Genomic DNA, 25,274 nt, shown 5'->3' on the forward strand with positions numbered 1-25,274 from the left:
CTACATCAGTGCCAGTTTTTAAGTCCTTATTAAAAACCTATTTTTATTCCCTGGCTTTTAACTCTGTGCGTAACTGACATTTTTATTAATTTTGTTGCTATGTCTGGTTTCTTTTATTTTATTACTATATCTATATTTGTATTGTACAGCACTTTGGTCTACCAGGTGTGTTTTTAAAGTGCTATATAAAGAAATGATGATGATAACACTAAATAATTTTATGGGACATTCATCTTCTCCTTTTTGCAACAGTGCTGCATTTTACTAGTATATTTTTATGATCTTTAGAGGTTTTTTATCACCATTTTATAACATTACTGGAGTAGCTGACACTTTGAGATAATTTTCTGTGGAAGAAGAGTCGTATGATCCGTGAAACGCCCCTTTGCGATAGGTCAGTACCATGCCTTTCATGTGAACTTAGTGAGTTGATAGTCACCTTTGTGTGACCATTTATCCCTATCACCTATGTTTAGATGTCTAGATAACAGGATGACACCATATTTGTAGAATATGGCCCTGATTGTACTGTGGTACAAGTTTATTTATAACAAGTTTATTGTTTCCACCTTAAGGAAAGTCGTTTTCTTGCATATTTGCTGTTTTTTTTTATTTATTTTTTTAAGGTTCAGAGGCTGACATGCAGCCCTTGCTCTCATACATATCTTGGCGTGCACTAGGAGACGTAAACACATGGCAGAGAAATGGTGTTGATGTTCTTATATCATGTAAAAGATTTACATGGTCATTATCACAGTATGATATGATAAGAAGTCACAGCTAGCAGGCACACTATGTGCCAGATTATCATATTTTATACTCCTCTAAAGGTGCTATTCTCGGGTTACTTCCTTAAATATACAGCCCTTTTTTATCGTCTCCTGGAAATAAATAATGCAAAAGTAAAAATAAAGTGCCTTAACCTTATTATGCACAAAGTAATGCCAGACTGTTACCTCCTATTAAGTATGAAGCTGCCAGTGCTAAAATGCAATGATTGCTAGTTAACATGGGCTCAATGAGCAGCAGGTGTTAATCAGCTGACAGTGTGAACGAGACAGAGCTGCAGACTAACAGGAGAGATGAGGAAAGTGCACAAGTTCTATTAGTAAACGGTTGTTTGAACAGGCTGTGAATGACGCAGGGCTGATGATACTCTGGACACAAAAGGTGTTATGTCTGTCAGGTAAACATGCGTAGGCCAGTGTGCACTAAAATACCATTACAGTTGCACAGAAGCTTCTCTTCAAAACACAACGAGAAACTGCAGGTGGCCTTAACCTACCACTGCACCCCTGGCAGAGTGAGAGGCTTGTCTGTCAATTAGATCATGAAGTACAAAGTACTCATGTTTGGGGGAAAAGAAGTTAAAATTCTGGTGCCTTTACAATCTTTTGGCATGTGCCCACTTGTCCTTTAAATCATTTTCTAACAATTTTAAGTCAGTTAAGTTACTGTTAAAATCCATGTTTTTATTTTTGTTTTTGTAATGTTACCTTTAGATCAGGGGTCGGCAACCCTAGGCACGTGAAGGGTTAACTGATGGCACGACCATAGCTGGAATGGCCATCGGGCATACCGGGCATTTGCTCGGTGGGCCGATGGTAATTTTTTGTTTTTATGGGCCGATGATTTTTATTTATTTCTTTATTTGTAACGGTATAAGCAATGAAAGGTGGTGGACTGGCCAGATGCTGGCCGGTGCGTAAAAATAACTCAGTTGTTTGGTGGCTATGGCGGAGCTTCCACAGATTCAATAACATTAGCAAGTGGTGAAGGCCAGCAGGTGGATGAAGGAAAGGGGAGGCAGGAGGAGGAGAGACCCGAGGCGGCCACCGGTCAGGTGTCAGGTGAACTGAACTTCAGGTAAGAAGTTATGACCTGCAGTCTATCTGGGTCAGATATGAACCAAGTACAGGTGGAGTTTATTTTCGTTGTGCTGACTTTTTACAGTCAGTTACAGTAACTCGTACTGCGCACTAGCTAGCATGACAGAGTTTCTATACAGCTGGGTGGATGCTATGATGTTACTGATAGTGAAGTTTCATAAGGTTAGTAGAGTTGCCAACCATCCCGTATTCAGAGAAAATATTATGTGTTTCATATTGAGCTGAAAAGGAACACAGTTTGTCCTGGACTTTAGCTAGAATGAAAAAGACACAAAGCTGGAGTTACTCTGTGTCTTTGCTGCACAGCTGCCTCTTCTTCTCTCATTCTCTCCCTCCCTCTCCTGTTGCTACTTCAATCATGCAACTGATCAATGATCAGCTGATCGGCTTTTCTCTCTTGTTTCTTTACGCCAGAAAGAGGAAACCGGCAGATGTCGCGCTAAACAACAGCAGCACGTTTAAGCTTGATCAGCTGTTGTTAGAATTTATTTAATATTAATTTCTAGTATCAGCTGATGTTTGCTGGAGCCACAGCTGTAAAAGCTGCCGGTCATGATATCGGTTTGGTTATCTGGTGAGAGGGAAACATGAAGATGAAACCAGGAGATGTCCTTACTGAATCATCAGAGCTGAACAGGTGATGGAGAAACAGGTTTACCTTTTAGGTGACATGAATGAGTTGAAGGGAATTTATGAGCTGTTTCTGAGAGACAAATAACCCCAGGATCCTTTTTTACGTAGCTGACAGCTGGTAACTGTGCAGGGGCGGGTCTAGCAAAGTTTTGCCAGGGGGCCAGGTAGGGCATTAGCAGGGAAGGGGGGCACAAAGAGAAATACTTTTCTTTCTTATTCGCATTTAAAATGTCTCGCTTTTAATAAATAATTATCTGAATCTTAAACCAAAGTTTTTATCTGATGTAAAATGTATAGAAATCATACATATACCAACAAGATTGTACATCACTGTCACAACACTGTAATACCTGGTGGGCCGGTCTCTAGTCAAAATGCCCGAGCCGATTTTTTTGTCCAGCCCTGGGCACGACACGCAGAGAATTAATCTGAGAAGGTGCAATAAAAAATAAATGGCTGCGCCAGCAGTGCACATTGCAAATTAGCTCGCATAGACACATTAGTTGTGCCGCTTCTTAATGACGGTATCTTAGCTAACAACCCCAACTACCAGATTCAACTTGTAATTGCCTAAAAATAACTTAGCCTACCGGTGAGAGGGACGTTGTTAGCTTTCCACATTCCGACACTTCAAAAGCTTCAGGAGTTTTCCGCTCAGCGCAGCATCAGCACCGCGGAATTACACGGATACATCCGTAGACTCGAGACAGAATTCACAATGCTTTTTTGGGACTTTCAGGTGTATGGACCAATGTGTTCTTTTCTGATCAAACCAGAAAGCTTTAATGAGCAGCTGGGTTTGTCTCGCATTAACTGGCTGAGTTAATGCCAGTTAATGCAACATCGAAGCAGCTGGAATCCACAGCTGTGTGTGTTCATGCAGCTTGCATTATCACCTGCTGGACATCATCCTGACAAGTTTAACTGTCTTCAGAACATTGCAGAGGCCTTATTGACAGTATTTGGCTCTGCATATCTGTGTGAGCAGATTTTCTCTCACATTAAGAGTGTCCTCAGGTAGCCGTCTGAATATTGGACACTCGGAGACCTGTGTCTTGTTATGGATAAAAAAGTGTTTTTTTTTTGTTTCAAAATAGCTGATAACTATTCGCTGATAGCTGCCAACATCTGCAAACAAATATAATTCTATAAAGTGGTTCTATATAGTGTGTAATTGTTAATATAGAGTGTTATTAAATTTATTGCTAATGCAATCATATGGCACATTGACTTCTGAGGAAATTTTAGATGGCACTCATCATCAGAAAGGTTGCCGCCCCCTGCTTTATATTATATTATATTATATTATATTATATTATATTATATTATATTATATTATATTATATTATATAGGTTTCATGTTGGCACAGATCGTACTTTGATCTCAGATTACTGCCTGAAATTTACAGCACTTATTTACAACTTAATTGAAACAAATTAGTCTTTGAAAAAGCTTACATACTTCCTTAAAAATGTTTGAGCTATTTCCATCCTGACTGATTCCCTGCTCCCTCTTTGTAAATCACCTCGTATCACTTTGATCAGATAAGTTGACCTGTTGAAAATGGCGACTCTGAATGCAAATTCTTGAACACAGAGACTGAAAAATATAATCAAATCTCACCAGTTAACATTGAAACCACTTAAGTGTTTTTGGTCTTTTTCTAACCGTTTGCTTCAAGTATTTGCTGCTAACAACCCTGTAGTAACGCTAATCTTAAGGGACTTCCCTTACACACGGATGTAGAAAATTTGTTTGAATGTTTCGTGAGCTACACATATTCTTAATGCAGATGCTCACACTGTCCATTTGATTTGATAGGATAATTTTTTTTTTTTGCTGCAAATAAAAAAAATCTTATCAATCAGACCGCTGCATTTGGCAACGAGTACGTCTTACTTCAAAACATGTACCGGTACTTAATTTGGAATTTTGTGTTGCAGGTTTAAATTTTTTGTTTTTTGCACCTTGCCCTGTGTCTAAAGGCCTTAACTCCTGCAGTTTTAAAGCTTTCCAATAATTTTTTTTTGCTGAAAGGTGTCAAGCGCTGTTAGCATTTTCAAGACCATAAAGTTATTGCGATCCTGTGGCCCTGCTCGAGGGAAACCTGTTCAAAGCTACGGCTAGCTCACAATAGCCTGTTGTACTGGATGAACTGCTCATTTCCATTTTATCTTTATTACAGTCTGCTCCTGAGGTTCACAGAGGATACTTTCGATCCAGAGCAGTCTGCCACAATAGGTTTTACACACTCACACACGCACACACATATATGAAAACTACTATTGATTTTAAACTTATAACTTAAAGATTTTTTCTTTTTTGTCTCTTATAAATGATCAGGTGTGGACTTCAAAGTAAAAACACTTGCAATCGATGGAAATAAAGCTAAGCTCGCCATATGGGTAAGACAGAAGTTTTTATTCCTGTTGTCTACATTTCATGTTTGGGGGGGAAAAAAAACACGATGAAGTAAAACGTTTCTCCACAAGATGGTGACATGGTACAGCCAAAATTGAAGGACGTAGGTGGTATTCCCAGTATCCAGTAAAACCATGCTATGCACAATGAATCCATAACCTAAGCCCCATACAGAGAAGTGCTTGCTTGAAATTTCTTTCTAAAAAGTTATTATTATTGATATTATTATTTTATCTGGTCTCAATAAGAACATGTGTGGGAGGTTTATAAAAAGTGGAAAAACCTAATGGCCTCTGTTTTTATGTGATGAGGGGAAAAGTAAGGTTTATATTGCATCTGTTGTTAAAAATAATGCAGTGTTCTTGGAAAGCGTTGTCCCGGGCATTCACATAGACGTTACTGTAACACAAAACACCTAGGGTACCATTGTCCCATTCCCTGTATGACTCCAACTCTTTCTCCCAATGGCAGCAACACATCAGGCCATGCCACAAAAGGGAAAAAAGACACACAAAAAAAGATCAGAACCAGCTCTGCGACTTGGTCTCCAAACTATTCACATCCCAATCAGATTGAGTATCTGCCAGAATCTATATGGACCCTGTCCTGCAATCACTGGGACCTAAAGGCTCTGTTGTCAACCTTCACAACTAGAAGACACACACAGGGTCAAAGGTGGAATGGCAGCAGATCAGGGATTTAAAGAGTATTAGACAGTTTTATTGTGGTCCATCACTTTATATTAATAGTGTTGTTTTCCAGTCAAACTTGATAGAAAAAAAAAAAAGATTAATTGTTCCTGAGGCAACAGCAAGCTCACATTGTGACTGTCCGAGTGGAACTTATCAGAAACACATGGTCTGTGAGGTCGGATGCTGGGAATTGGCTGCTGTGCCGCTGGCCTTAAAAGTTTGGTATCAGAAATCTTTTGCCGCTTTTATTTTCGTAGGACACAGCTGGACAGGAACGGTTTCGCACTCTGACACCCAGCTATTACCGCGGCGCACAGGGAGTCATACTTGGTAATTACCTGTACTGCAACATAAATCAAGATCAAAACAGACCGATACTGGCAGTTGCATTTCTGTCAGTGCTGTTATAGTAATGTAATGATTTTCTTCAGCTCCTTCTTACTCGTCACGTCTTCCTTTTTTCAGTGTATGATGTCACAAAGCGTGACACGTTTACGAAGCTCGAAAACTGGCTGAACGAACTGGAGACCTACACAACACGCAACGACATAGTGAAAATGCTGGTTGGGAACAAAATTGATAAAGTGAGTCACTTTTACAAATCCTTTTAGCTTGCGCTCTGGTTTTATGAATCCAGTTCATCCTATATTGTTTAATAGTGCATTTTGTCTGTGAAGGTTCTCAGTCATCCAGGTCATCATAGTCTAAGGAGCTGGGAAAGAAAAGCGTCTGGACTTTTTAAAGTTTCCTCGAAGACGTTTCACCTCTCGTCTGAAAACCTTTTTCAGTTCTAAGAGCAGATGGTGGAGATTTCCCACGACATCCCAGTGTACTTCAGACCCAGCCACACACTCAGACAAAAACTGGTTCAGCCCAAACACAAAACTCCCAAACACATACTTAACAACGTAATATATGCTGCACAGAACAGCGAGGAATGCTCAAACCTTTACATTGGAGAAACCAAACAGCCACTTCATGAACGCATGGCACAACATAGAAGAGCCACCTCGATGGGACAAGACTCAGCTGTCCATCTCCATCTAAAGGACAAATGTCACTCTTTCGAGGATGCCAATGTTCACATATTGGACAGAGAAGACATATTGTTTGAAAGTGTGAAAGAAGCCATCTATGTCCACTGTGAGCGACCATCTTTGAACAAAGGGTGGTGGCTTACGGCACCAACTGTCTGCCATCTATAATCCAGTTTGGAGCTCCCTTCCCAGACACCTTAACGCCCCCTCACATCCTGGCCTTCTGACCTCAGTAAGGCTACGTCCACACTAATGCATTGTCGTTTGAAAACGCAGCGTTTTGAAAACGCTCTCAAAAACGCATACATTTCAAAACAGAGCTTTCGCGGATCAGTGTGGACAGCGAAAAACGCAGACTTTTGAAAACGATGATTCATGTTAGTCATATGATGCAGTCATGTGACCACTTCACCCAATATAGCGGAGGGCATTATACCTCTTGGAGACACTCCCATAGGGCTTAAAATCTGGGACTCTTCACCAATTACCCCTTAGAACTGAAGAAGCTTCTCGGATGAGAGGTGAAACGTCTTCAAGGAAACTTAAAGAAGTCCAGACGCTTTTCTTTCCGAGCTCCTTAGAATAGTGCATTTTAATGAGTGTTGCTTGTCTTGTGTTGTACTTTTATGATGCGTACACAATTCTCCCTCACCATTCGGGCAAATGACAAATGTTTATTTTATTTTTTTTGTAAATATTCAGGACGACCGCGAAGTGGACAGAAACGAGGGGCTGAAGTTTGCTCGGAAACACTCTATGCTTTTTATCGGTGAGTTTCTGTGTTCGAGTAACGTCAGGCGTGGCCGGTCATGCTCGTTTAAAGTAAGAGAGGCATAAAATGTAACTTAAAGCTATTAGAATTTACTGTGGTGCTGCTTAAAAGTCAGGACTGTTAGTGCACAGCTGGAACAAGCCAAGACATCATTGAGTTAGTCATGCGTGTAGTTCAGATGAGATGAGCTGTGCTGTTTATACTGCTCGCTCATTTCTGAGTCTCTGCTGTTGAGAGACACGGCCACTCAGAGGAGCTGCATTATGATTAAAATCTAGCCAGCTTTCATTTATCAAATCCATGTCCGCACGTGTTCCTGATTCTCCTCTCCAATCTGGCCCTCTCTGGTAAATTAGGTTAAGGTTTGTGCAGAGTTTCCATTTTAAAACGGCCAAATTAAGGGGTTTTGAAAAGGGCAGGGCAAGAAGAATCTGAAGCTTTCATCTGCAGCAAGGATGTCTTCATCCTGATGGATGACTTCTGCTTTTATGAAGTCATTTTATACTTTATTAGTCATGTTTGTCAGCTGACTGATATGTTTAGTTTTGGTAGCATGCTGGAAAATGCTCACATTTACTTATTTACTGATCTCTTAAATTCTTCCCTTACACAGAGGCCAGTGCAAAGACCAAAGATGGCGTCCAATGTGCCTTTGAGGAGTTGGTAGAAAAGATCCTCCAGACTCCGGGGCTCTGGGAGAGCGAAAACCAGGGTCAGAAAGTTCGGCTGGGAGACCAGGAGCATGCCAGGCCTGGGGCGTGCGGAGGATACTGTTCCATACCCTGAAATGAAAAAGCACAGACGTGAGAGGACTGACTAGTGACGGGAAACGGAGAGTGAGCGAGAGGTGGAAGTGGATGAGCACCTTTTTATTTGTCGGGAGTACGTCAGTCGGTCGAACAGACACTGCTGTTTGCACACTTCCTTTTCCATCACTTATATATCACTACTTCCTGTTTAAAAGAATCACGCAGAAAAAGAGCCTCGTGTTTGAGGTGGGTGTTTTAAATTAACCACGTGGAGTATGAGTCTGTCATCCGAGTATGTATGGTTTGAATTTATCTTGGTGGCTCAGCTGTACATTAAGACTTCAGGTTACACAGTTCTTTCAGCGTGGACCGATTTTGTGGTTAGAATAGACAGCCTGTCAGATTTTAATCTAATAAATTAATTGAAGTCTCCTTCATCTCTAAACAAATCTCACCTTCTATGTAGCTGCAAAGTACAAAATCTTCTGCCATACATATATTAGGAAGCTTTATTAAACGCATACTATAGCATTGGATTGAGGATTAGGGTGGGAAACATCCAGGCTAATGCAGGTTTTCATTTCAGTGCACATGAGAACACTGTGAATTCTCAAAAATCTAACCTTTTCCAATGACACCCCAACCGCCACCCAGTTACTGACATCAGTTTGTCTTTTCTGTTCACTCGTGTGTTGTCTGTTTGTCTATTATGTCGATTCTCTGCTTCAGACTATTTAGATGCCTTCAAACGAATTGATTTCCTGTGTTTATTCCTTTTGGCGTGAAAATGTGCAAGAAAAGTGATCAACTTTGTCTTGCAGGATTTCCTGTAACCGAACCCATCTCTGTCTTTGCATGCGTGATCTGGACGGTAACTTCTAGAGCTACAAGTGTAAAGTTTACAGTACCACGAGCTCTTGCAATAAAATGTACCTTTTTATGCACTTGAGCTCATAGATTGTTTTTTAATACTAAACTTTGACCTTGTAATCTTGTTTTCGCATTTATTTTGAAGGATTCATTTAGTGTTGTCCAAGTTTATTGAAGGTATTTCATACTTAACATAGCTGTGTTCTTTCCCATCTTCAGTATATTATGAACTTGATGTGTTTTTGCTGTTTGTTTCTGTTTTCTCGATAAAAAATTATGTTGAACTCTTCGCCCTGCTACACCCTTTCTCTCTCCCCCCGCTCCCCCATTGCTTTTGCTGTGCATCTGTTTCAATCATATAAAGTAATATGTTAAATCGATATCTGCCTTAATATCGAGATGCATTTGCTAGAGTTATGGTCAATTAACGTTTGAATTGTTTCAAACTGAAATAAATGACAAACCTCAAGATGCCGTCACTCGTGTCTGTTGTTTAATGGCCCTGTGGGATCTGCCTTTTAGTTTCCGTGTTGTGTAGAAGCCCACCTAATCAAAAGCAGGTTTACAGTGGAAACTTCAAGTGAGGCGCTCTTTCCATAATACTTTGTTGATGACTAGCCTCCTGCACATGTAAGACTGAAAACATTCCTTGCAACAAAAAAACAAAACAAAAAAAAAAACAGACCAAAACTGGGACGTGTGGAAAAATCCAGTTAATCATGTTGTTTTAAAAAAAAAAGTTCCAGTATGTGATTACAAGCTTGATGTCAGGATGTCCCCAGATGCAACAGGACGAGACATTCTTCTGAAGCCTGAAGGGTACTTGGTATTTCCATTATTTATTTTCTGCAGCTGATCGTGTGTGGAGGAAATAGAATTCCTGAAATGTCATTCAATATAAAATAAATTAAAAACATTTGTGAATGTTTCATTGTGATCTTTGCTGTTCCAGGAAAATGAAAAGGTTGATTTTTAAAACAGAGAGCACATCTATTGAGAGCAGCTTACGTTATTATTCCATGACACCACAGTGGCAATTCCATTTGAAACTTAACAAAAACCTTACATTCGAGCTGCTTGGGTGGGGTCTCTGTGTACATTGCTACTACAACATTACTATCTCTCTGTAAATGGTTATGGGGATTTGTTAGCTATAGAGTTATATACAAATTTGTTGATGGGAAGTGGTGCTATATAAATAATCTCAAAGGGCTTCATATTGTAAGGTAAAGAACCAACAGTAATATAAGCCCAACAATCACGCAAACCTCCTATAAGCAAGCACTTGGCGAAAGTGGGAAGGAAAAACTCCCTTTTAACAGGAAGAAACCTCCAGCTGAATGTGGCCCAGGCAGGGGCACCTATCCATCACAAATGTTAGCAGTGAGGGGAAAGAGAAGAAAACACAGAGACACACTGGGTGATGTGTTTCTGGTAACTTGTTCAGTGTCTGTTCTTTTAGCACAAACTAGCATCTTTAGGAAATCATACATGATCAGCTCTTTGGATGCTAAGCTCTTCCTTGTTCACTAAATAGCTGCTATCCATGTCTAGTGTGTGGCCAGTACTCTTCAAGAACATCTACTTATGGTTTGGCTAAAACACTGAAGACATGCATCATAAGGTCAAAAACAATGAGTTAAGTGAGTTCAAAGAGCTCCAAATGCTGTGGTTTCATCACTGTGAAAACACGCATTCACATGGAACCATTGTTTTTAAAAAAGTATTAATATGGCAGCTCCAATATGTCTGTGAAGGTTCTCAGTCATCCAGGTCATCGTAGTCAAAGGAGCTTGCAAAGAAAAGCATCTGGACTTCTTTAAGTTGCTTATTATCTTGCTTATTCGCATGATAAGGTGGGGCCAGGTTTCACAATGAACTCACCCGAAATTCTGGCTGATTGGGACCCACACCCAGTTTCACACCTTGGCTCAGGGGATTAGAGGATCATCAGGGGGTCCTTTTGTCCCTCTGTGGGGGGTTACTCCCACTAGGTTTATATCTGGGACTCTCCACCATTTGACCTTAGAACTGAAGAAGCTTCTCGGATGAGAGGTGAAACGTCTTCAAGCAACTTAAAGAAGTCCAGACACTTTTCTTTGCAAGCTCCTTTGACCATGGCAGCTCCAAGTTTGTAACAGGAAACTAGGATTTGGCCCATGTCTGTTTCTAGCCTTCCCTCCATGTTCCCTCCAGGAACTGTCTCCCTGGGCCACTATAACACTCTTCTTCCATCAGTACAACCCTTTTAAAATCCACTTTGTGTAACGATGCAGTAAAACTTCACCACATACGTCTGCACACGTGAAAACTGAGACTAAATACAGCTCAGCAAAACAAAACTGTGCATAGAAATTACTCTAAGCACACGACTATTCAAAGGATTTCACATTAGGTTTATTGAAATAGCTGCTGTCAAACATTAGCATTGGATGATGATCCAGTCTCTTGGAAGTTAATATAACTTACTGCAACAGAGGGGGGCATGAGGAACACAGCAAAAAACAGTAACAACTAATAAACAGCATTAGGTTAGTGTTAAAAATGGTTACAAACATTAAAGTTAATCAGCATTACAAAACAAAGATCTCAGAGGCTGTACATATATATATATATATATCGCAAGGCACGTGGACGTCTGGTTTTCCTGTATGAAACAACATGTTTAATGCCTACACACTGTTTGTCAGTGAGACTTTGACAGTCTGGACCTCAGAGATATGAGAGGATTTCTGGATGATGCGGTTGGTGAGAGCGGGCCCGGTGGCACAGCTCTGCTGTAGACCTGAGGCAGATCCTGTGTTGCTCATCCCGTCTGTGATAGTGGTCTTTGCTACAGAGAGAGGCCCTCGGGTGTAGCTCTGCCCTGTAGCAGCGCTGGACACTGGAGCACTGCTCTGGTCTGCAGTGCAGCTCTGCCCCTGGGCCAAGCTTGTCAGAGCCACAGCAGCGTGGATCTCCCTCCAGCCTTGGTCATCTTGTCTCTGCTGGCCTCTGAGTGGCTGCTGGTCCCTGTGAATACATACATACATATAGAGTATACACATATCATTTGTAGATAATTTATAATCACCCACGCCTTCCTTTAAAAAATGATCTAAACGCCAATTTCAGATATCCAGAGCCAAAAAACCCCCACAGAAAACAAAAAAGCATCTCTTTATAAAAGTCAGATGATTAGTGGTTTGATTTCAGTGAGATTATAAAATGTATGTATTCAGTAATGAATGAGTAAACTTACCTGTCACATTTAGTTGAATTGTAGTCGCTTGTATCTGTAAAAGAGAATAAAAAGACTCAAAACGTGCCATGAATCAGTTCGACTCGACAGCAGTGAAACTACAGACAGTTTAGTCATGGGACAATGAGTGTTTGGATTAAGCTTTGGAATCATATATTAGTGATAAATACATGTTTTTTTGTGGATACCCATGGGCTTGTGTGTGCTTGTGTATGTTTTAATGGCAGTACATTCTTATATGTTTGTGTCTCTGGATGGATTTTAACATGCTGAAAAGTGTATTGGTCTGTCTGTCCTCAACTATTCAACTGCTATTCAGTGTTGAGCGTTCAAGAGGAAGAAAAAAATCTTAAATGTACACTGTATCTTGTGGACACCCTGTTTTCATGTTTTTTTTAACAGCCATATGGGTCACATAAATGAATACGACCATCATCTAAACCTGTTAACCCCTTAGCAGTCCTATTAGTCCCCTAAACCATCCAATGTCCCGTGGGCGGTACGTCCGACTGCTAACAGTTTAAAGAAAGAAGGATGAGTTGCTCTGTCAGTGCCCTAAATAGAAACAATCTGGGCATTTTTAGGAGCAAGAGAAGAAAAAAAAACGAACTTTTCAGTAATATATCGCTACATGGTTTCTGTTTGTGGTCAGCAAATAAGTGTGCATTATATGTAAAACATATTTTCCATTTCAGCTTTGGAATATTGCCTATATTCACTGGAGCAGATTGAAGCTGGTCAAAAACTGATTTTTCTTCAGAGAGGACTAGACAGGGAAATTAGAGGTCTGCTGTGAAACACAGTCTTTCAATGCTAACAGCCCGAAACATTCCCATCTCTGACTGTGAAAAAACATAGGCCAGGGCCAAAAGCAACTACTTGTTGATAGTAAATCATTTTGCTGTCTTATGCTTTTCTTTTGCTACTGAATGTTCTTCGGCCTATAACCTCGCCAGTAAAATAGTTTAGCACTTCAGTTGTATTTATTAACCCGAAAAAACATTGTTTCAGCTCTGGTGAGTCTTAGATTTGCAGCAAAGATCAGTTACAACAAAATTTTACAAGGGGTAACATGAAGCTGCTGAGACGTCTCCCTGCTATTACATTGTCCCGCAGTGATGCAATGTCATTTCATGTTGGATCCATAATTATGGCCATATAAGGGATGGTTTCATATTAAAAAGAAACAAACTATTTCATTTTGTTCCCGAGTACAACGACAAGAATGATGGCGCTCAAATGTCTGTATAGCAAATAGCCCATAAAACTAAAGCAAGCAAGCGAGTTAATTTAGCTCAGTAAAAACTGTCTCGAGGTAACAAAATCCACTTTTTGATGGATATACTATATTTGTTTCAATAAATGCCAAAGTTTAGAAACATGTAGTAGCTACATAGCAATGTCGTTAAAAACAATATGGTGCCTAACCTGTAAAACTCTATTTGATGTTTTTACAATTTTTTTTTTTTTAGTGTGTGTGTGTAGATGATATGACTGAACAGATGGTATAATTAATAAGTTCAGAAAAGCAACATTTTTACATTTGGAAAGAGGCTGTTTTCCCTACTGTTTGGGCTATGCTAAGCTAAGCTAAGCTAACCATGCTAAACGTATTACTAACCTACTAAAAAATTTGAATTTCTTTAAATATGAAAAAGTAACATAACTTTTGCGTTAACATTGTCTAGCTTATGCAAGTTTCTGGCATGTTGTCATTTGCACATTGTTTGAGAGTTTTTGGTCATATTGGTTGTGCCACAGCCACATACAGCCACCGGTCATGAGGGAAAACTCTGTATAAACAGCCTGGTTGGAGATTGGTTGTTGGAAGTTGCTGGCTGGCACTAGGTAATTTTAGTTTCAAAGATGTGGCTTTGGCCATTAATGTGTATGATACCAAATTTTCCACAAACATTTGCTAACTACTTGCCAAGTGATAGCAAAGCTTGAAAACTATAAAAGTAAAGCATTTGCCTTCTAAATAAAAGTTGCGTCTCAGCACAGGCTCCATTTCTGGTCCGTGTTACATTTTTCACTACTGCACAGAGAGTAGCTAGTTAGTATTTTCAGATAAGCCGGTGTGCTTTATACAAACTACGGAAGACCGCGACAATCTGCTAGTGACTAGTAATTGTCAGGTTGTCACTGGCTGGTTTCTAAGCCTGGATGATTGGTTCTTAGCAATCGATTTCACAGCAAATGCAGGTTAGGGAATACATTTGCTTGATGGTCATGGACCGGTCTCTAAGTCTATGTGACTGGTGCCTTATTCACCCGATCCTACATTGCCACATGTCCAAAATGGTGGACATGTTAAAATGATGCGGTTAGTGGTCACAAGTTTGCAAAACCTCAATACTATTTAGTAATAAAAGATTAACAGATCACCAGACAATGAATTAATATCTACATGAGATCATTAAAACCTTGGCGCTCTCCCACAAAATAAGTTGAAAACCGCTCACATGTCCCAGTGTCAGTGATTATGAATTTTTTCCCAGATGTATAATTCAGATCCACAATACAGCATATACGAAACAAAAACCTTCATCTATGCTTTCACTAGAAACAAAACAGGTAGTTATGCATTTCACTGCTCCGCATCCAATAAAACCTCATTCTAGTCTAGTTTATGGCCCTCCAGGCTTTTTAAGGGAAATACTGAACTTGCTGTGAGTGTCAAATTATATAGTATAGAAATTGCTATACAGCCAATATTAACATCGCAAACATAGACTCTGCTACTAGACTTTTACTGCCTGTGGGAAATAAACCGATATCTTTTAGGTGTCCTCGTAGGTTAGTGTGTAGTGGCATCACCTATTAGCAAATCACTTTGAGTTTAGTGACTGTTTTAATCGTCTCCCGGGCAGAGTTAAATGTGTTAATGGTGTTAGCGCCTGTCATGAAGCTGGCAGCTTAACTTTCCACTTCACCTCCACAGAGGAGTTGCAAACGCTGCAAACACCCTTAATATGACCGTCAGGGATACATTAAAAGTTTGTAAAAACATTTCAGCAGCGCTGCATGTAGTGTTTGATGACATCATGAAAACCTCAAAGAACCACCAAAAGAAATATAATTTCAAGTGAGTATATTACACACTTACAGGAATGGTTCAGCATTTTGGGAAATAGAGTTGACCTCAAGAATTATTCTATGTCTAGCAGCTAAGCTAAGCTCAAGTTGATCGAAATAACTGAGCTTGTTTGGACTCTTTCTGTAAATAGTGCTGCCTATTAACTAGTTACATGCAGAGACAGATAACTGAATTATAAACAAAAAATGTTGATTTATTGACTGAAAAATGCATTTGAACCATAATTACTGGTCAAAAATTATTAAAAAATAATTTACATTTGTTCTCTTTTAGCTAACAAAGCTAATGTAACATTCCTTTAGTTGTGTCTTTCCACCATGTAGGAATACCATGTTTTGGCAAACTATACTTTAAGATAAAGAGGAGTACAACGTTATAAAGTGTAGGATGGCTTAGAGAAGCCCTGACTCACTGATGATGGACTGCCAGATAGAAGAACATTCATTTCTGTAAGCAACCAGTACTGTTGCATGTGTCATTTGACAAGAATTCCTTTCAATGTTGAAAATTCACCATTGCTTTTAACCTGAAGTTAGTATAGGTTTGTAACACTACAAAGTATTGTTTGATCTGTTACCAAGTAGCAACAACCAGGGCTGAAACAGGACGAAATGTGGAAGTGCAAAAAGACGCAATTCCTTCGATGGCCACATGACGCTAGCTAACAATTTTGGTTGCTATAGCTAATTTTGTCTTCATTTATCTATCCGAGTGTTGCCAACTTAGCGACCTTTTTGCTATATTTAGCGACAAATCTAGTGACAAATCTGGCGACTTTTGCTGATGTTATTGGAGACTTATGATGACTTTTTGACGTGAAAGCACATATCGCTCTTACTCTCAACAAGCAGCGGGTGCTGCCGTGGGTACCTCGCCCGTGCTATAGCACTCACAGGCGGCGGATAGTCCTTATGCAGCAGTCAACCCCAGCTGCTGTCAGAGCAGGAGATGTTCACACCTTGCTTCCAAACTCCAAATGAATCGTGCATGAGCTCCTGCCCTGACTGTAACGCAGTCAGTTCTTCTTTTACTGTTACTTTTTGTGGATCACAAGGTTTAAAACTACTTAAACACACACACAAACACACAAAGTCGCTGCACCAGAGTGCCTATTTCGGGTCACTTTTGCTGGTCCCAAGCCCAGATAAAGGAGGAGGGTTGGAATTCTGACATTAAAATAAACAATAATTGCTAAAAGAAATTTAATTTGTAGATCTAAATATATTCTAAATGCATTTAGGGTGTTTTTTTTAATTCACTTTATGTCTCTTCCACAATGTTATTTCTCCCTCCTACAATGTAGGTTACAATTACATAAGCATGACCAATTATCTTAATAGCAGTTTTCCTTACTAAGGAGTTGGCAACACTGATCTATCCCATCTTCATTTATATCTCACTGTTCAAGGTGTCAGTAAGACCTAAAGTTAGGTGTATGGCCATTGTGACGAGAGCTGTTTGCTAGGTTTAAGTCACTGAAATGGGTGTTGGTTCCTTTACATGGATTTATCTAAAAGATAATATGACCTGTTATATTTTACATCCCATTCAAGAAGTTTGTGCTTCAGTTTTAGTGAGTGACACTTACTGAATAGTTTATAAGTGCAGCTAATTAAGCTTCCTAGCATTAGCTGATAACAACTAGCCTAAATATTTGAACTTTTGCCAAAGTAAACCAAAGTGGCAATGGCAAAAATGCTAATGTTGTGACTTAAAAAAAAACAACGAAATAAATTTTTTGTTGTTTTAATCGATTAAAACAACAATTAAGAAGCGGCACGTCTTTTTGCATCCTACCTTATTTTATACTGTCAGTTAAGGCAAGGCATTATATTTCATGTGGAATATAAGTTCAGTGGTTTATTTATCTACATATGTTTCTTTCTTAGACTGTAATTTACTCCCCAGGTTTTTCAAGTCAGCCATGACATTTAATTTAGCTTTCACAGAAAATAAAATTATCCATTAAATAACTTCTTTAGACTGGAACAAAGTGATTGCCAGGAAACTACTCTTAAAATAATAAAACAGAACCTTTTTTGATTTTAGAGTCAAACTAAAGAGAAGCGCTAAAGAGCAGAACTGGTTTCAAAAATCTTTTCACAACTTTTATAATGTAATGTAAATTTAGATTGACTTTGAGTAAGAAAGTAACACTTGGGAGAACCAGACTGCCAAAGCACATAGCAGTCGAGAGAGCGAAGCCACAACTTCAAACACCGAAGGGGGAAGCCAAATGGATATTAGTGGTCTTGCTCTGCGCTGTCTCACAGATGAGTGGCAGCACCGACAGTCGCTCTATGAGACCTCTCCGGTGTAGTCCTGACAGACTGCTCCATTTCTGCATTTGGCCAAGGTTTCCACTTCTCACCCTGGGAAGAATAAAGTCTCAGACATTCTGTAATTGTCCTTGAGACTGGACTGGACATTTCCACCATGGCAAGAAGCTGAAGCGGAACAAATGGCACATTCTAGAATATGGAAATGATATTTGCGGTGTGCAGCAGCAGCCAGGGCGAGCTCCATCCAATTTTAAAATGAGGGATTTCAGCGTCTGCATGAGACTTTATTAGTAATGTTTGTAGAGGCTTTGGCTCTTGCGCCTTAGCGGATTCGAGGCTTGTCAGTTTGCTGTGCTCCCTATAGGTCTGAAAGGGCACCCAGGTGTCAAACTCCCTCCCACTTTCCCTCTAACTTTATAATTGAATCTCACAGAGCTTCTGACTTTCAGTGGAGTGCCAGAGATTTATTAATATCAGGGCGCTCCGAGGAGCCATGTGGAAGTTTCTGTTCGTTCTGTTCTTACTTTACTGTACACTGTGGTGTGTTAAAAATGAACAGAGGGGAAACAGGGTAGTTAAACTGTCAGTTTGCCTCACATTCAGCATAAATCCACAATAAACAAGGAAGATGCTTTAGTAATTTCTATGGATGGGGGGAGATCCTACCATTTCTAGACTACTGTGTTGTTTTTGATTGCTGATTGATGCATGAAGCTAATATTGCATCACATCTTTCTAAATTCGTGTATTAACACATACAGATATTGCATTTGTGTTAGAAAAGAAACAGGTCTCACCCATATGGTAGACAAAGTTGGTCTCTGTTTCATAGGACGATGCAGGCGAGACGACATCTCCATCACATTCGTTTGAACTGAACGACTCGGAGTGGCTTCTTCTCTTGCAGGCTGGCGCAACGCCATCGGCCTTCGCCACCATCATGTGCCGCAGGGTGTCGTTCAGGTAGCGATTCAGTAAACTGCTCTTGTACTTGGAAGGAGGGGACGTGCTGTCATCACTGTTGGCGCAGTCAGCCATGGTGAGCATGTTGCCTTGTTTCTCCAGCACGCTCTTGTGGGATGATGACCTGCTGAAGTTTGACTGGCTGATGGGAGTCTGTAAGGGACATTCTTCATCTGCAGCAAAGGAAACAAAGCTGTCACTGATTTCACACTAAATCGATTCATATCAGTGAATATGAAATGTTACAAACTATGATTAAAAAAGAGAGACTGGGTACATCCAGTCTGATGACTTAGAAACTACTAATTCCCTGAAGGTCCTTACCCTCTGAGTCAGTGTCATCACTGCACATGCTCAGCCTCTCCGCGTTTCCCTGGATATATTTATTGTATAGTTTGATCCTCAGGGCCCAGCTCAGGTCTGGCTGCCTCACTGTGTTCTTCAGCCTTCGTCGGGCGTTTGCAAACCAGTTGGAAACCTGCACAGATGCCGCTGTGTTTTTTTTAGGACAGCACTGACTCGCATAAATCAGCACTAATACATCTTTCAAATCACTTTTGCTTCATTCTTCTTTCTTGCGTGAGCTCGTCTCACCTGTACTAGTGTCATGTGCGAGCCCAAAGCGAGTAGGACCTTCTCGGTCTTAGTCGGGTAGGGGTTGTCCCGGTGTTTGTATAACCAGTGTTTCAGGGGCCGGGCCATGTCCTGCAACACCTGTCTTTTGTGACGAACTTTTACGCCAGTCAGACGGGACCTGAAGGAGTAAGAGGTCAACAAACATTGTCCAGCATGCTTACCTGTAACCTGATTGTAGCACTGTAGCAATACTTTCGATCTACTTCACTGTCAAATTTGACTAAATTATGTCATGCAATTAATTTAATCAAAGCGTAGATATCCAAAGAAGTACAAGATCTGAGATCGCAGCATTATTTTAGATTCTTTATAGGTTTAATGTATTTTTCTGCCATCAAAAAAAAGCAAAAAAGTGATAAAATACCCATATCTTCTGTACTTCATGGCAGAGTTGTGTTCTGCGGACTCTTGGCATCGCAGCAGGTCCGCGCTCTGTCCTTCTGCTAAACTTGTCTGAGGTACGTCTGCACAGTTCAGTCTGTTCCTCTCCTCTGCTCTCCTGCCGTCGTCCAAGTGAAGCTCAGACTTCATCACAGCAACTTTGTTCATTCTTAAACGCGCCGAGTCTTCCTCAATCAACAGGTGCATCAGTAAACTCCCAGATGTAAAGAAAGGTAGTAGATTCCCATTCTTGGTAGACTTGGTGTAAAAAGGAATAGGTTAAACATAAAAGTGTCCCTTGCTTTTCTTTCGGTGCTCTCGGGAACAGACGTTGACAGACAGAAGAGGAGAATAATGTTTGAAAAGTCAGATGATGTTGTGCGAGGAGAGTTCAAATAACCTGCTGCTCCGCCGCCTATTGGCTCCCCCCACCGTCCAATCGCTTCTGTGGAGGGGTCTGTGAGGCAAAGCTTGCAGAGCAGCGGTAGCACCCGACAGTTTGAGCGAGATTGCACATGAAAAGAATATCAGCAAATGCGGTCATTAGATTTACAAGTGAGATTTTTGCTTGGTGTGACTGCAGTCTGTGCTAAGCAGTTCAACATGCCCTCATATTTTCTACATGAGGCACATGATTCATGTGGACCTTGCGGTTTTACCAAAAACCGTGTCAGCAAATAATAGTACATGTTTTACCAAGAGATTCTGGAAATTTATGCGTGTAATTACACGGTTACTTATAACCAGCAAAACCACGGAGCTGTGCCCTGTGATAGGCAGCAAATCCTGCTGTTTTCAGATGGATTTCAGTACAAATTGGCCAATCCACAGAGGCCACACAAACACAAGAAAATGACATTAAACTGTGTGTGTGTAATTATGAGTTTGTATTGCGTCTGGGGTTTAAAGTTTTTAAAGTCTACGTATTTATTTGAGTGTCAGGACTGCATTGCATCCCTTTGCACTGTGAATAGGGTTAATCCAAAGATAATGCGCATATTTGTCAGTGTGGGTTCCCATTTTTGAGCAACCGGGACTGTAAATAATTATGGAAACTCATTCTGAAGGAACTCTAACATCATCATTAGTGTAACTAAATGACAACATGTGGGCTCTGAGCCCAGTATTTGAAGACTGGATGGCTCGGCTTAAGCTGTAATTCACGTATGTTTTTCCTCTAAACACTCTTATGTAAGAGTGTTTGGATATACACTGATGACTTTGCCATGCACAATCATAACTTAATAATCTTTAAGCAAACATTTGTGATAAAATGGGGTTTTGGTCATCCTGGCTGCAATTTAAACTTTGGAAATTGTGGCTAAAATCCAAGTAGCACTTGTTCGGTGTATTAAAGCACTCTAAAAAGTCCCATCCACATTCATAATTCAGGACTATCAGCGGGGGAGGTTGAGTTTCAGTGCTTTCAAAGCTGAAAAACACATGTACCAGAAGCGTCCCCGTTAGGTGCTGTAAATTCCTTGCTCACATTCCTCGGCAGCAGTCAGAAAAGGCTACATGCTATCTCACACCATTTACTCCTGTCCCTCTGTGATATGTTCACCGGCTCAACTGTTGATATTAGCTGGGAACACGCCTACATTTGGCAGCCAGGAAACCTGTAAAAAAATCCAAGTGGAAGGATATATATCTCGCTTTGTTTGGATACTTTGGCACTTGTGTCTGTGTATGTGTCGTGCAGGTTCACAAACTCCAGGCCTATCCAAAGGGACAAACACCCAGTAAAGTGTGAAGCAGAGAAACAGATCACCAAGCATTCTTTTTATTAATATTATTTCTAATCCGTTTGGTTCAAACAGACAATTATTGATAGCGCTGTCAAATGTTGTAGATTCTGTTGCATGCTGCTGGCGCTGTGTCCTATTTTAGCATTTCAGCAGTTTTTAGCTAATTGTTTTAGTTTACAGCCTGCAGTTAGTGGAAATGAAGCAGCTCAAGTACTCTAATTAGTTAGCAATTAACAATAAACTGACAAATTAAGTTTCTGAAGAGGATGCATTTCCCCGGTACATTCAGACATGGTGCTAACCAAAATCAAATAACTGTAGCGCCAAGATAAATAGGTAGTGCTAGCATAAAACTTAGTCTATTTCTTCAATTATTATTTCTTCAACGCTAATGATGTTATGCTCTGATGAATGGTAAAATGGTAAATGGCCTGTATTTGTATAGCGCTTTACTAGTCCCTAAGGACCCCCCAAGGCCATGAAGACAAAGCGTTAGCATGTCTGTTGATGCTTGAGCGAACTGACAAACTTGGTGACTAGCTCATGAATGCAGTGTAGCATTTAGCGCCTAAGGAGCTAGCCATTTGCCTCTGGAGTGGGTCGACCCAAAACAGAGCAAAAAAGTTAAGGTGAAAATTCGAATTTGATTCTTTATTGGTTGCAAAATTGTCTTTTTGAGATTTTTGTGTTGCAAAGTTGTTTTGGGTTAATGTCAGCACAAATGAGTCAGCCAAACTCTCTAAACCTACAGTATTCTGCAATAAACTAAAAACCTTTCCCTTCCTGCTTTAGGTTTGTGTATCTTCCATATACTTTTACCATGTGCTTTACTGTGTCGGTTGTTTAAAAGTAATGAACGTTTCCTGCTAACAAACTAGATGTTGTTTAACATTGGTTGTATTTATTGTTACATTCTTCAGATAGACAGCTACACGACTGAGCCAAATTATCCGAGACCAATTGACATCATACTTCTGTGTAATGTTTGAAGTGGGAGCTACTCTGAACATAAAATGGCGGGTTTTCATTGGAGCACTCTGGTGTCTTTAATGGCATCATTATGATCTCAGAGGGTGCCTGCAGATTCTCAGCGGTGTGATGAAATTACACTGCCACGCTTTGGCTCAGGTTGGGCTTCAGACCTGGCAAGAGTGTCGAGTGTTGTCTTGAGAGTCTGCATTTAAAATAGAAAATAAGAAAGAAAGAAATGCAGACATACCAGTGGATGCATCTATGCTGTCTGCGTCCACTCAGTTATGTTTGACTCTTACAATAAGCTTTCCAAAGACAAATAAATATTTGAGACTCGATGATGCTCCCTTTACTGCTGCAGCCCGATCGACTACGTCTAGCTTCACTGTGTTTTTAAAGTACAATTTTATATGTTGTCATAACTTCTCTCCGTACGTCTACGAAGGCCTACGTCCCTTGAAAGCCATTACCGTCTCCCCACATCACACTGCTCTCTCTTCCTCGCAAACACGACATGATAGAGCCATTAACACTCCTTCACACCCAATTGAGCACACCATCCAAAAAAGAGGAAGGAAACACCACGGCTGTAGAGAAATGTAGTCATAAAAACATTGGATTACCCGCCATGTGTGAGTGAGAGGAGTAAAATTTGTACCCGACGACCAGCTGTGATGCTCAAATATGAGTATTTGTTAATGGAGTGTCACTAATGGTGAGTTTCTGCCAATTGTTTTTAATTGTCTCAATATGTTTTCGGGTAAAAGACACCTCGTTGTGGTTAATGTTCTATAACAAAGGTGATTTTCAGAATAGAGCACTTAACAATTAGTTATTGGACCTGCTGCACCTTTGGGTCTTTGCAGTATTTGCAGCATTCTGCTGTTCGCAATCATAAAACGGTTTTTCATCTTGCTTCAGCAAAAGTTTATGATTATTATCGTGTTTGTGTCCCTGCTCCATATAGCATGTAGCTGGCAAAAAAAAGCCTCCCTGACTGCTACTAATAATATTTCTCTGGTGTACATTACAGTTAATTGAAGTGCAGCAGCTGTCAGAATAATTACATGCTGATGTTTGCGACTTGGCAGGGAGGCATTACACTCAGCCACAAGCTCTGGAGAGTTTCCTTTTTTCCCCCTTCTTCTTGTTCTTCTTCTGCAAACTGAAATGTTTTCAGCCAAATGCCAACAGAAAAGCAGGAGCAGAGACAGATGGAGGGAGAGAGAGATGGAGAGAAGTGGAGAAATGGATTCTGCCTAACTGGATGCGCACAAAAGACAATATGGAAAACTTTAGAAATCGCAGCTTTTGTTTAGCCCAGGATTAAAATATGAAATTCAGTCTTCCATGTTGTTTGTTCTAAAATGACACATTACATACAGCTATGTTATATTTTTATTAATTTGTTTTTCTTACTAACTTCATATATAAATCTCAAATCCAGCTGGGCAGATGACTACAGCTTCTCCGTGCTTTTGTTGGTGAGGAGCAGCTCCACTCTGTGGGCACCCACTGGACCCGTGCCTCCTGAATCTTCTCGAGGTCTGACCTCAGCTCTCTGAACGCAGAGGCGATATCTCCATTAACAATCACCTTGTCAAACAGGTGACCGTACTGGCGCTCCATGTTTTCAGCCAAGTCAATCATGTCCTCAAAATCCGCCTCCTGTGAAAGGAAAATAGCGTCACCAGTATCCATCAGACAACAAAGATTCTATCCCTAGATGGAGTGGTGTACAGTGTTGTGCAAAACGACTGCTCATTTCTTTATATTTTGTCAGGAGAATGGGAGATAGGCGCAGTAATGTACTGAAATGTGTAAACATAAATGGAAGTACTGGCAAAATCAGTTTGTGCAGTTGAAAGTCAATATTTGATATGACCACCTTTATTCTTCAACACAGCCTAAACTCCCTTAGGCAGCTTTCTTGTCATTTCTCTCAGTAGTCTTCAGAAATAGTTCTCCAGGCTTCTTGAAGGACATTCAAAGCTCTTCTTTGGATGTTGGCTACCTTTTGTTGCCTTCTCTGTCAAGATGATCCCACACTGCTTCAATAAATTTGAGGTCCAGCCTCTGGGAAAGCCATTGTATGTTTTTCTATCCAGGTGTGACTTTACTGCATTGGCAGTGTGTTTGGGATCACTGTGGTGCTGAGAAATGAAGCTGTTGCTAAACAGATGCTTTCCAAAAGTTACTGCATCATACAAATCTGACGGTTCTGTGCTGATAATTCCGTCAATTTTGACAAAATCTTCAGTACTAGTGGCTAAACCCACAAACCATGACAGAGCCTGCACTGTGTTTTACAGCTGTAGCTCAACTTACCTCTCTCCTGACCTCCTCTGTCTAATATTGATGACGATTTTAACCAAAAACTTCACACTGAGATGTCTGATGAGGTTTCAGTAAACAGTATATGGATCCACTCAAAGGCCTTTTCTGGCTTTCAGATACAGATCAACAGTTGTATATATTTTTTTAGGCTTGTCACTGCTTCTTTTGTTCTCCACTTGTCCAGTCTTTTGCAGACATACAAAAATTATGCCGGGATATGACAAGTTGTCGGCTAAGGCACAAGAAGCCTTTTCACGCAAGTTGAAAACACAGCCCTTTGAGACGAGCCTCAACTCTGAATGGACAGTACCAAAAACTTACTGCAACACAGCTGCGTCACCTTGTGGGTTTGATAAAGGCAACCTGGGCACATGTGGCCAAACAATGAATCTGAACCCAGATGGGCAATTTTAAAGTTACTTAGCATGTTTTGATTCCGCTGTACCCCATCAACTTCAGATGCTTCAGTTTTAAACTCCTAGGACCTGCGTCCAGATTTGTGGACATCACATTTTGGGTTGTCTAGAACAAAATACTAAATTTTGCTCTA

General features: G+C 40.3%; 3 protein-coding genes across 4 annotated transcripts in view; 1 reads left to right on the forward strand and 2 right to left on the reverse strand.

Annotated features, from left to right (window-relative positions):
* Positions 1-9,792, forward strand: part of rab18b (RAB18B, member RAS oncogene family) — a 13,424-nt gene extending 3,632 nt beyond the window's left edge. The window contains exons 2-7 of the mRNA XM_005943219.3: positions 4,709-4,764; positions 4,867-4,928; positions 5,894-5,966; positions 6,102-6,220; positions 7,376-7,442; positions 8,059-9,792. Coding sequence (XP_005943281.1) covers positions 4,709-4,764; positions 4,867-4,928; positions 5,894-5,966; positions 6,102-6,220; positions 7,376-7,442; positions 8,059-8,231 — 550 coding nt within the window. The 3' untranslated portion in view covers positions 8,232-9,792. The remainder of the gene's footprint in view (positions 1-4,708; positions 4,765-4,866; positions 4,929-5,893; positions 5,967-6,101; positions 6,221-7,375; positions 7,443-8,058) is intronic.
* A 1,327-nt stretch (positions 9,793-11,119) lies between these two features.
* LOC102313119 (homeobox protein Mohawk) lies at positions 11,120-20,381 on the reverse strand. Its single transcript, XM_005943222.3, has 6 exons — positions 19,651-20,381; positions 19,245-19,404; positions 18,975-19,128; positions 18,485-18,823; positions 12,306-12,339; positions 11,120-12,076 (listed from the first exon to the last, which is right to left on the reverse strand). Exons 1-6 carry the CDS (start codon positions 19,872-19,874, stop codon positions 11,737-11,739), a joined length of 1,251 nt encoding a protein of 416 aa, XP_005943284.1. The 5' UTR covers positions 19,875-20,381; the 3' UTR covers positions 11,120-11,736.
* Positions 20,382-20,518: 137 nt separating this feature from the next.
* The window catches only part of LOC102313714 (MAGUK p55 subfamily member 7), a 30,814-nt gene continuing 26,058 nt past the window's right edge, over positions 20,519-25,274 (reverse strand). For both annotated transcript variants that reach the window (XM_005943225.2, XM_005943224.2), the window contains one exon: positions 20,519-24,055. In XM_005943225.2, the coding sequence (XP_005943287.1) occupies positions 23,825-24,055 (231 nt within the window). In that variant the 3' untranslated portion in view covers positions 20,519-23,824. The remainder of the gene's footprint in view (positions 24,056-25,274) is intronic.

The sequence above is a fragment of the Haplochromis burtoni genome, unplaced genomic scaffold (assembly GCF_018398535.1).
Source record: "Haplochromis burtoni strain Fernald_Lab_line unplaced genomic scaffold, NCSU_Asbu1 Contig_362, whole genome shotgun sequence".
Lineage (NCBI taxonomy): Eukaryota > Metazoa > Chordata > Actinopteri > Cichliformes > Cichlidae > Haplochromis > Haplochromis burtoni.